Source organism: Malaclemys terrapin, chromosome 6 (assembly GCF_027887155.1).
Source record: "Malaclemys terrapin pileata isolate rMalTer1 chromosome 6, rMalTer1.hap1, whole genome shotgun sequence".
Lineage (NCBI taxonomy): Eukaryota > Metazoa > Chordata > Testudines > Emydidae > Malaclemys > Malaclemys terrapin.
This window is the reverse complement of record NC_071510.1, coordinates 85,650,086-85,662,649: the sequence shown is the minus strand read 5'-3', so window position 1 is coordinate 85,662,649 and position 12,564 is coordinate 85,650,086. Positions and strand designations below refer to the sequence as shown.

The 12,564-nt window shown below is 45.7% G+C and overlaps 1 protein-coding gene across 2 annotated transcripts in view; it reads right to left on the bottom strand.

Moving 5' to 3' along the window:
- FCHO2 (FCH and mu domain containing endocytic adaptor 2) overlaps positions 1 to 12,564 on the bottom strand; it is a 227,181-nt gene that overhangs the window by 68,847 nt on the left and 145,770 nt on the right. For both annotated transcript variants that reach the window (XM_054033090.1, XM_054033091.1), the window contains exon 12: positions 2,957 to 3,011. In XM_054033090.1, coding sequence (XP_053889065.1) covers positions 2,957 to 3,011 — 55 coding nt within the window. The remainder of the gene's footprint in view (positions 1 to 2,956; positions 3,012 to 12,564) is intronic.

Below are 12,564 nucleotides of genomic sequence, written 5' to 3'. Positions count from 1 at the left end.
ATGAAGGAGATGATAATAGAGACATCCACACAGAGACCAGTGAAAGAAAGAAAGAACATCTTCCAATCAATGGCTATAGTGGTATTTCAGGAACAGTTTGCAGATAACCCAGCATAACAAGAAATATCACTGAAGCTTGGGAACGAAAAGTTACTTACTCACCCTGGGCAATCAGAGTCTCTTATGCAGTGTACAGAATTTAAAAAATTTAACACATCCAGATCCAACTTGCCATGAAAAGTTGAGAAAATCAACGGTGTGTGTAATCCAAACAATCTTCCCTGCACAGAACTGTGTGCCAAAGCAATGAAGACTGTGGTAACCCACACACTCGAGAGAGAGGTCATAATGATGAACAAGATGATGATAGTGATGTTGACTAGAAATGTCACCAGAGCTAGTATATTTCAATGATACCTGTACACATTTATTATTAAATTTTGTTTTACCCTTTAGATTGTGTTGTGATGCTTTGAGGTGAGAAAGAAATCCGATTTTGTGTCTTGGAATAATACATCAGAGTCATTAAACTAACAGAAAAGAATGCAAATATTTCAAAGCGGTCATTTTAACATATTGATAGTCATTCTTTATCCCCATTTCTATGGTAACAGCACCACTTGAGAGCTTCAGATCATACTTCATCTTAAAGTAGATATAATAAGTTTTCAAATGATGTATGATGTACCCTCTCTACACACATGCATATTAAGTCAACCAAATCGGAGGTGTCTGCTGCTTGCCTACGGAGGAAAAAGAACCCTGAGAGGAGGACAATCAGGTTATGTCTACATTTCAACTAAAACGTGCAGCTGGCCTGTGCTAGCTGCCTTGGGCTCACAGGGCACAGGCTGCAGGGCTGTTTAATTGTAGTGTAGAATTCTGGGCTCAGGCTGCAGCCCGAGCTCTGGGGCCCTCCCATCTCACAGGGTCCTAAAGCCCGGGCTCCATCCCAAGCCCAGAAGTCTACGCTGCAATTAAACAGCCCCGCAGCCCTAGCCCTGCGAGCCTGCATCAGCTGGTACAAGCCAGCTCCAGGTATCTAACTGCAGTATAGACATACCCTCAGGCACCAGTGGCCATCTCCTCTCAGTCTCTGGAAATGGCAATGATGCCTTTGGCACCATATTATCTGGATGACTATAAAAGCTTGCAGATTTTAAGGGCTGAAGAATTTCCAAGATCCCAGGTGGAACAGACAATCCTGGAGGCAAACAGCTTTTTTAATTTAGCAAAACACCCATCACCTTGAAAGTTAGTCAGAGATGTTTCAAGGTTCACATAAAATCATAGAAGTGTAGGATTGGAATGGACCTCGATAGGTCACCTAGTCTGGTCCCCTGCACTCAAGGCAGGACTACGTAATAACTAGATCATTCCTGACAGATAGGGTTTGTCTAACCCAGGGGTGGGCAAACTACGGCCCCCAGGCTGGATCCGGCCCCTCGGGGCTTTGGAACCAGCCCGCGGGATTGCCCCCCGTGGCGCCATGGGCCCCACGCTGCTTTCAGAAGTGGCCGGCACCAAGTCCCTGCGGCCCCTGGGCGCGTAGGGGGGTGTGAGAAAGAGGGCTCCATGCGTTGACCTTGCCTCCAGGCACTGCCCCCCCCCAGGTCCCATTGGCCGGGAACTGGGAACTGCGGCCAATGGGAGCTTCGGGGGAGATACCTGGAGGTGCGGCAAGGGCAGCGCACGCAGAGCCCTCCGCCCCCACTTCCCCAGGGGCCGCAGCACTTCCTGGAGCAGCGCGGGGACAGGGCAGGCATGCAGGGAGCCTGCCCTGGCCCTGGCGTGCGCCGCTGCCACCCCGGAGCCGCTTTAGGTAAGCGGCGCCGGGCTGGAGCCCGAACCCCTCCTGCACCCAGCCCCCCCAACTCCCTGCCCTAAGCCCCCTGCCTGCACCTCGCACCCCTCCTGCACCCCAATTCCCTGCCCTGATCCCCCTCGTTTACCCTGCACCCCAACCCCCTGCCCTGAGCCCCCTGCTGCACCCCACACCCCTCCTGCACACCAACCCCCTGCCCTGAGCTCTCTCCTGCACCCCAACCCTTGTGCACCCTAACCCCCTGCCCTGAGACCCCTCCCACAGTCCGCACTCCAACCCTCTGCCCTGAGCCCCTTCATACACCCCGCACCCCTCCTCTGCCCCAATCCCTTGCCTTGAGCCCCTTCCTGCACACCTCACCTCCTCCCACACCCCACACTCCCTTCCCATACCCCATCCCCTTGCCCCAGCCCTGCATACAATTTCCCCACCCAGATGTGGCCCTTCAGCCCAAAAAGTTTGCCCACCCCGGTCTAACCTGTTCTTAAAAACCTTCAACGATGGAGATTCCACAAACTCCCTAGGGGGTATGTTATAGCGCTTAACTACCCTGAGAGGTCCTTACTGCTGGGGGAATTCTTCACCACTGTGCACGTGCAGAATTCATGTCACCCGTAGATTTCTTTGCTTCCCCATAGAAAAATGTGTTCTGACAGGGAAGCAAAGGGAAGCCGCAAGAGCAGTTACGCGCCCCTCACCAGCAGTGTGGGCACATCGCTTTGGGTGCCCAGAGCAGCTGGTGAAGTAAATTACTGTGGGGGGTTGTGGCTCCTACTCTGTGCCGGGCTCAGCTGCTAGTCCGGGGCTGAGTCAGACCCACCCTCAGGAACCTCGCCTGGCTGCAGGAAGCTCTGCACCCCCCCCTTTCTGTCCCCATCACTCCTCAGCTGCAGTGGGAGGGGTCACTGTACAGGGAGCTGCTCTCCCATCCGCCCAACTCCCCTGTGTTCAGACTCCCCTCATAAGCAGACCCCTTTGCCGAGCCCCATCCCCCTGCACCCGGAACACCCACCCCACCCAAGCCTCACCCCCTGACTCTGGGCCCCCACCCCTGCACAAAGTCCCCTCTGCCAAGCTCTGCCCCCCTACAATAATCCCACCCGAATATATTTGCAATAGATAAAAGGATATTCTGGCTTGCTTCTGGTTTAATACTGTACCCTTCGTCATCTACATCAGGAATGTTCTGAAAAGAAAGAAAAAGAAAATTTATGGCACTGACAAACTCTTCTATCCCTCTGAAATGTACAATCACAATAATGTATTTTTACTTGAAACTGTTGTATTTAGGAATTTAGACTTATTTGACACTGTTGCCAGATTAAAATTACAGTATGACAGTTTGTGACAGTTACCCATTATTATTATTAGACAATTATTTCCAGTTACGCTCCATGGCTCAGAAATTTGCTGGCAGTTCATATTTCACATTTCAAATAAGTGCTAATGGGTCTGGAGTTATCTGTGTAACTTTAACAAAATGCAATGTATACAGATTGACTTTATTTGCCTGCAGTGGTAACTCTAAAGCACTTATTTTCCTGACCCCACAGTTTTCAAATCTTTTCCCAATTTCTACTTCTATTTTTTCAGCTACATTATTGCAGGCTTTGATTTTGCAGGATCTCACACTCTAATTAATATACAGACTGGTAAATTAATACTTGAATAGAAAACTAAGAAAAATCTAGATGGTGCAGGACGTAATTTCTTTTTCCATTGGTAGCAATCCTGTATTATTACTTTAACAAAAGATTTTCCTCTCATTAGTTTTAAAATATATGGATAAGATTTTTAAAAATGGGAAGCTCACATCAGGCTCCTGCATCCCTATTTAGGTACCAACATAAGAGTTTTCTGATTTTTAAAAATACTGAGCACGTAGCAGTTCCCAATTATTTAAGGTGAAATTGCTGGGTTTTCATCATTTTTGAAAATCACGATATTTATGCAGGACTAAAAACACTTTAAGCATCTATTTTTAAAAATTTTAGCCATACAGTTTTAACCTTATAAAATTATACTCAAAGAGAGCCTGCTAATCCAAGGAGGGGAGAAGAGCAGAAAGTTCCTTTAAGTCCACTAGTGACCTCTACAAGCAGATTTAATTTGTGTGTGAAGTGCTTAGACATTATATGGATAGGCATTATAGAAAACTGCAAGACAGGGAGATTTTTAAAATGTAGAAATCTGACCTCTTATAAATCCCTTATAAAAAAAGAATGACAGTCTAGGATTAGGATGCTAAATTGTTTCTTTTAACAAGTCGATTGGTTACACACTTGGCTGAAATACCGAAACTCGAGAGGAAAAGAGCATGAAACAAGAAAGTAGTTTATATATGACTTTGACTAAACAGGCATTAGAAGCTTGCTCCAAAAATTTTGAGGCAGGACTTAAGACATTGTTTCCTCATCCTGAATCTTTTAAACTATTGATCCAAGACATAAAGGAAACTTTGTGATGGCAGAAAAGGAAGTGAATTTAATGGTCTGTTACAGACAACCACTAGGAAAAAAGGTTATTTTCTAAATCAATTTTTCTATTTTCCCGCCCCCTCCCCTTTCTATTTAAAAGGGCCGGTGGCAGGAAGCAGTTGGGGGAGGGGGGAAAACAGGGGGAGACGGGGGGAGGATGGAGAATTAGTAGACCACAATCTTCCAATAAATTTTTTTAAGAAAAATCCAGGAACAAGAAAAACAGACTCCAGAATTCTTTCATAACCCATTTAAAGGCTGATAGTGAAGTCAGTCAGTTAAGAGCGCAAAGCAGCAAGAAGTCAGGCCAGGAAATCTGACAGAAGGCCTCTAAGAACACTTGCTACTTCCTTAGCAAAAAGCATGGGAGAGGATAATGCAGAGCAGCTGCAAACTCACCGCTGTAAAAGTAATTATTAATTATTATTATTGTTTATTATCTTATTATAATTTTTGGAAAAAATTCAATCTGGGGAAATTGTCAAAGGGAGGGTCTGGACAGCAAGACAGTATTTCTTTGTATAGTTTAATATTGGTACAGTGTTTATGCTTTATTACCTATTTCAGTAGTTTTCAATGTTATTCATAGGATTTCTTCAATTTAAATTGATTGTTTGGTGGCTCTTACTAGTTATTTACATCTTGTTTATCAATGTTTTCACGGTATGACCACTAAATTCCCTAAGTCATTTAGGGGATTTTCTGGGTTTTCTTTTGGGCTCTCATTCTCCAGTAGCTACCTCTGCCATGTTTACACAGGAAAACGGAACCAATCCTGACTGAACTAGTGAGATGATCAGAATAACCGTAGCAGCAATGCTTGCTTGTTCTCTGCAGATTTTCCCCATTGTCCACATTAGAGCTGTTGGAAACAATTTCAGTTGCAGCATCCTCTTTATACTTTTCCCACAGTTCACAGCAATACTTCCTAGAGGCACTGGATTCTGAGAAATTTCAAAAGGCTGCAGCTGTTTTATGGGTCAGCAGTAGGATGACTATCTGAACCATTTTCATACTAACATATCTGACCCAATACAGGCTGAAAGGGATTAGACTAAACTTATTTAGATGTGTTGAAATTAATTTTATTTCAAACTGTATTTGGCATGCACATAAACTGAAGCACTTGTGTGTGGATATACTGTACTTTACGAGTGGGCTTTGGGGACCATATGGTTCTTAGAATGTACAAATGTGTCTAGTGTAGACAATGTCTTGACTATCTTTCTGGAGTCTTTAAGTGAATTCTCTTTAATCTGTTCAGCTTTCTGTGCAGAACCATGTATATTTCATTTGAGAATGCTGCAGCTTTTCTGGTTAGAGATCATTCCCTGTACTACCCACATTTATTTTAAGTTGTCTGTCACATGTTTCTCTAACAAAGGAGAATAAAAACATCACTATGAAATATTCCTGCAAGATATATAATTTCATTTCTGATGTGACTATCTTGACTATAATAAAGAACTACCAACGAATACATACACAGTCAAAATTGTCCAATTTCCCAAATCTAAATAAGGAGCATCAAAACTGTTGACAGATTGTGCGTGCATGTGCCATGCATCCTCATGCCTGCACTTGAAAATATGAATCTTTCTAACCCTACAGATAGTTTTGTTTTCAGTAGTTAATTTAAGAAGGAGCTTCTTGTATTGCATTATTTACCCTGGAAATGGAGCAGTAGATGCAAGATTTGCCAAGTGAACATAGACCAATCAAATGGAAAAGGCCCTGTTACTTTAAAAGTTTCCAAGAGGCTACTAATGTGAAATAAAATGCAAAAGTAGAGAAATATATTCAACAGCATCTCTCTAATGTTTAATTTCAATAAATAGATCCTGGATCAGCAAGAAGTCAGAGTCTGATTTTAAGGAGTTTTTTAGGTTTTCTAATTTTACTTTTCAATAAATAATATTTTTGTCCCAAAAGATGAGTATAAGTTTACCTTGTTTACTTTTTCCTCAAAGGACCAACATAGCCTCGGTGGTCACCTTAAAAATATTTATTTGCCAATAGTTACCACATTCTCAGAGACACTACAGTTTTTTTCCTATACTTAAAATATGAAATAATTTAGTAAATATGCAGCATCTGGTGGTAAATGTTTACATTTTAATGGCATCCAGTATATTAAAATGTTACTTTTAATTTAGCCTCACCTTTTACAATTTTATTTTGATTGACAGAGCCTTATCTCATAGCAATCAAAGCATGGATTGAAAGAAGCCTGGGCATAAGTAGTCAATACTCTTAATACTCTTTCTCCATTGCCCTCCCTCTCCAAAAAAAAAAAAAGTTGAGAGAGGCAAAATAGATTGAGGAAAGTTTCAGAACTAAAAGGATGTAGCAGTGGTCATTTAATTGCCTAAATTTGCTACCAGTTACCATTTCCTTAAGACTAGTACATTCAGACAGTTATTATGATAAGAATTCCTGTGCAAATATTAATCAACATAGTTTTTTGATACTGCCGATAAAACCAAGAGAAATTTTTACATCCACAAAATTAAATTAAATTAATGGAGATATCCTATCTCCTAGAACTGGAAGGGACCTTGAAAGGTCATCGAGTCCAGCTCCCTGCCTTCACTAGCAGGACCAAGTACTGATTTTGCCCCAGATCCCTAAGTGGCCCCCTCAAGGATTGAACTCACAACCCTGGGTTTAGCAGGCCAATGCTCAAACCACTGAGCGATCCCTCCCGCCAAGAGAAGCATCAGATCAAAAATCTGTGTCATGTCAAACTTTTATTTCAAAAAGACTTACAACGTGGAAAAAAATTGTCATATGAATGTTTTGCATTGCTGCCCATCACACAATATAATGAAATTCAAAAACATTTTTCCATATATGATAATGTATCATATAATGTGTTCGTCAAACTTTATAAAAGTTTTTAAAACTAATCTCTTGCTTGTTCTTCCTATACTGGGGTAGTGTTTGTCTTGGCCATAAGAACGCTAAACGGGATACAAGGTTTTATTTTATTATTGTTGTTGGTTAATTTGTTTGGGTCCGATTTCTGGAGGAGAAGGGGCATATTTGGTTAGATGGGAGTGTCATTCTTGCTATGGTACAAAGACTTACAAAGGCTTTGCAGCATTTTTTATAGGGTAGCAAACCAGATTTGCCTAATCTTTTCTGGAAATTCATTCCATGGGGAAATATCTTGACCAAGAATGCTTTGTCTCCTGCTCTTGTGCATTTCATCCTGGGTTTTGTGATCTGCATTGTTTCAAAAGAGACAACTCTCTCGATAGCTAATCTTTTGAAAAAGCCTTGTGCAGGTCTCCTTTGAGGAGGAGGATTGATAGGTCAGATCTAGAGTGATCACTTTGTGAAGTGTTCACGCACAGGTGATAGGGTGTTTTTGTCTTTTGTCATTTTCCTGTGTGAGTTCATTTGAGAGCATAGTGATTGTCTGGTTTCACCCACATAATTGTTATTGGGGCATTTAGTGCATGGGATGAGGTACACCACGAATTGTGATCGGCATGTGTAGGATCCATGGATCTTGAAAGGTGTGTTGATCATTGTAGGAGTGGAGCTATGTCTGCAGGTTTTGTATCTATTGTTCTGGCAGGGTCTGGTGCCGCTTTGAGTTGATATGTCCTCGTCTGTGGGGGCCTTGTGTCTGATGATGAATTTGCAGAGGTTGGGAGGTTGTTTGAAAGCCAGAGGTGGGGGTTCAGGAAAGATTTCTCTCTCAGACTTGAAGAAGAGCTCTGTGTGGCTCAAAAGCTTGTCTTTCTCACCAACAGGAGTTGGTCTAATAAAAGATATTACCTCACTCACCTTGTCTTTCTAATATCCTGGGACCGACATGGGTACACCTACTCTTCAATAAGCGTCAGGGACTGGGAAACAGCCACAGGGCCTTCCAAGGGAAACCCTTGGCTGCTCAGTTCCCAGAAAGTAACTGGGAAAGAAGAGGAAAAAGCCAGAATGCGAACTGCCTTGGGTGCTACTGAGGCAGCTGCCCCTCTGACTGTCTAGCTGCAAGCCAGCTGACCCTTTCATATGGCTATAAAAGCTGGTCAGGGGGAGACAGAGGTGAAAGGAAAGGTGTTCCTATCACTTATGAGTAAGGCTACATTTTAGTCAGGTATTTTTAGTAAAAATCATGGACAGGTCATGGGCAGTAAACAAAAATTCACAGCCCATGACCACGGCAGGTGCTTTGGGGAGTGTGTGGAGGGGAAGAGGCAGCAGTGCACAGCCCAGGACCCCTGATGGTGCTGGGGAGGGGTTGGCGGGGCTGGCAGGCTCCCTACCTGGCTCCGAGCCTCCTCGGAAGCAACGACACCCCCCTCCCTCAGCTCTTAGACCGAGGCATGGCCAGGCAGCTCTGGGCACTGCTTCTACCCCAAGCGCCAGCACCGCGGCCAATGGGAGCTGCGGGGGCAGTGCTTGCAGGCGGAGGCACTGCCACCTAGGAGCCGACGGATGTCACTACTTCTGGGGAGCCCCCCCGAGGTAAATGCCGCCCAAAGCCCTCACCCCCTCCTGTATCACAAGACTGCACCAGCAGAGGTTGGTGCAGCTGGGCCAGGGGCTGCCTGAGCTCAGGAAGCCCTTGGGCCAGCAGCACGGCCGCTACAGAAGTCCCAGAGGTCCCAGAAAGACACTGAATCTGTGACTTCCGTGACAAACTTGCAGCCTTACTTATGAGATGGTAATCTGATAAGAGTATTAGAATTTATTATCTCTGAACGATAAATATTTGCTGACAGTGTTACTAGTTCACTAAAACATTTTATTCATGGACAAAACAGATTGTCTTTAGAACTTTTAGAAAATAACCTGCATGAGAGCTGTATACCCTATTTGAGGATGGCAACTGCCTGGGCTTGAAGACATTCTTGCTTACCTCTCTTCTGAGTCACTAACAGAATGGAGAGAGACTATGAGGTGACAATATTAGAGGCCATAATTTAGTGGTTGCCTTGAAAATAAGCTCAGCAGGTAGAACTTTCCTATACTGACAGCATATTTAAATTTCTACTTAATTTCCTATGTATTATCTTACAATACTTTTGTTCAGCGCTTCTCAAACTATGCTCCACAGACAACTGACTGGTCACATGTTACTGGCACCTCATTTTCACCTGCTAAACTCCATTAAAAGACAGCTTAAAATACACTTCTACCTCAATATAACGCTGTCCTCGGGAGCCAAAATATCTTATGGCGTTATAGGTGAAATCATGTTATATTGAACTTGCTTTGATCCACCGGAATGCGCAGCCCCGCCCCCCGGAGCACTGCTTTACCACATTATATCCGAATTCGTGTTCTATCGGGTCACATTATATTGAGGAAGCAGTGTACATTAAATATTTTTACATGTAAGCAACTGCTATAGCTGCCACAGAGAGGGGTATGTAATTGCAAATGGGAAGGAGGCAGTCCATGTGATTCTCTATTAAGAGATCTCACTATGAAAAATTTGAAAAGTCCCTGGCTCTAGTTCATTCTTAATCTTCTTGAGACACTTTATGAAAGCAATGATGTTAAAGAGTCTTCATGGACACCTGAATGTAGGGCTACATAAGTAACTGAAGAGAGCCCTGCATATCTTTCCATACGGATGGTGTCTTTGGCAAAGGAAGCTGACAGGGCTCTCCAGATCAGATCAGCAGAACTTTCACAGACAGTTCTGAAGGGATCCTGAGTTTCTCCTGGATATTGCGGAGTATGGAAGATTTAACTAGTCTCATGGACAGTAGAAGTAGTTTAGCTCTCTGCAGGAGTGACAAAGAAACTGAGGTGGCTCAAACTTCCTTACACAGATGTAGGTGATGACATCAAGAGTGACAGCACTAGTGCACCCCCACCCCCACCCCAGTGGACACTGTTTTTCTATAAGTTCTTCAGTTCAATGCAGAGGTACTGAATCCCATTAGTGGGAATGCACAGAGGCCCCTGAAGAATAACTGCCAAATCCATTCAGAAGTTAGTGCCCTTGGGAGCCTTAGAGGCTCCCAAACACTTTGGATCAGATTGCTTATTACCATGCATGGCCTACAGCAGGGGTGGGCAAACGACGACCCGGGGCTGCATCTGGCCCTTCAGACGTTTTAATCCAGCCCTCAAACTCCCACCGGGGAGCAGGGTCTGGCGCTTGCCCCGTTCTGGCGCTCCAGCCGGGGAGCGGGGTTGGGGGTTTGCTATGACTCCACGCGGCTCCCGAAAGCAATGGAATGTCACCCCTCTGGCTCCTACACGTAGGGGCATCCAGGGGGTTCTGCACACTGCTCCTGCCCCAAGCGCCACCCCTGCAGCTCCTATTGGCTGGGAATCGCGGACAATGGGAGCTGCAGGGGTGGTGCTTGAGGACAGGGCAGTGCGCAGAGCCACCTGGCTGTGCCGCTGCGTGGGAGCCAGAGGGGGGACATGCCATTGCTTCCGAGAGCTGCTTGAGGTAAGCACTGCCTGGAGCCTGCACCCGACCCTCTCCTGCACCTCAACCCCCTGCCCCAGCTCTGATCCCCCTCCCGCCCTCCGAACCCCTCAGTCCCAGCCCGGAGCACCCTCCTGCACCCCCAACCCCTCATCCCCAGCTGCACCCCCAGCCGGAGCCCTCATCCCCTCCTGTATCCCAACCCCCAATTTTGCGAGCATTCATGGCCCGCCATTCAATTTCTATACCCAGATGTGGCCCTCATTCCAAAAAGTTTGCCCCCCCCCAGCCTATGGGGTTTTCTCTACTGTTTTCGTGGTCAGGAAAATATTTTTATCCTCCTTCTCTACAAGGAACAGAATGCTTGAACAGAAGTTCATTAGAACCTAAACCAAAAAACTCCTGTTTCAGTAGCAACTTCTACTGCACCCAGAAAAGATTAAGAAACCAGTGTATTCTTTAGAGTACTGGTGTAATATGCTCCCTCCTGTAATACTTTTAAAGAAGTAGACAGATTCCTGCTTCAACACTAGGGTTACCATACGTCCAGATTTTCCCGGACATGTCCGGCTTTTTGGGCTCCAAATCCCCGTCCGGGGGGAAATCCCCAAAAGCCGGACACGTCCGGGAAAATCGGGACATGCGGGCCAGCGGTGCTGGGCCGGGGGCCGGCGGTCTGCGGGGCCGGGGGCGCCAAGCGCCGGCAGTTGGCGGGGGCGCCGGTGGGGCCGGGAGCGCCGAAGGTCGGCGGGGCCGAGGGCTGGCGGTGCCGGGGGCGCCGAGGGCCGGCGGTGCCGAGCGCCGGTGGGGCTGGGGGCGCCGGGGGTGCCGAGGGCCGGCGGCCGGGCCGGGGGGTGCTGAGCGGGCCGGGGGTGCTCGGCCAGGGATCGGCAGTGCTGGGCGGGCCGGGGGTGCTCGGCCAGGCCCGGGCCGGCACCCCAGGGCCCGAGCCGACCCAGGCTGGAGACGCCGGGGGGGCCAGACTGGGCCACGCCTCCTCCCCCCCACACCCCTTACCTGCTTCAGGCTTCCCGCGAATCAAATATTCACGGGAAGCAGGGGAGGGGACGGAGTTGGGGCGGGGACTTTGGGGAAGGGGCGGAGTTGGGGTGTGGGCGGGGCTGGGGGCGGGGGCGGGGCCCCGTAGAGTGTCCTCCTTTTGGAGGCTCAAAATATGGTAACCCTATTCAACACGTTCACTTTTGAAATACTAGTGGGTCGGGGACCAGCAATATGGCAGGTCTATGTCATGCTCATTTTAATTTTCATACTGTGTCTTACTAGTCTTAATTTTCAAAAATGAAATCCAAAATTGTATTTTCAGCTTTTTCTTACTATACTCCTCATGTAAATATCACTGCCTACATGTATGTCATACTAAGAAAAAAGATTTTCCTCTGTAAACATCTCAAGGCACAACAGCTCTCAATTAAAAATGAGTGAATTTACACTTTGCTCTAATTTCCTGCTGAAGAGAGTTTTTCCACTAAACAATTCTGTTTTTAATACCATATAACACACTGACAGCTTATAAGGTAATATCTTAAATCAATCTTTTCTCAAATTTGGTATTCTATCTTGAAGCTCTAACTTTAACATCCAGAATATTTTGATCCAATTTCTCTTTTTTGAAAACTTTCAGAACTGTGTGATTTTAAAAACAGGAGAAGGGGAGCTTCACACGGTCCAGTACCTTAGTTCAGCTTGTTCAAATCACAAGGTTCTTAGCTATGCTTGACCTCAAGTTGACCTAGTTTATGTGCTAAAAGAAGTACTAATGAAGCTTGACAACAAAGTAAACAGAACAAAAGCAAATAGCCAAAAGCTGTGTATATGCCCATAAAATAACAGAACCA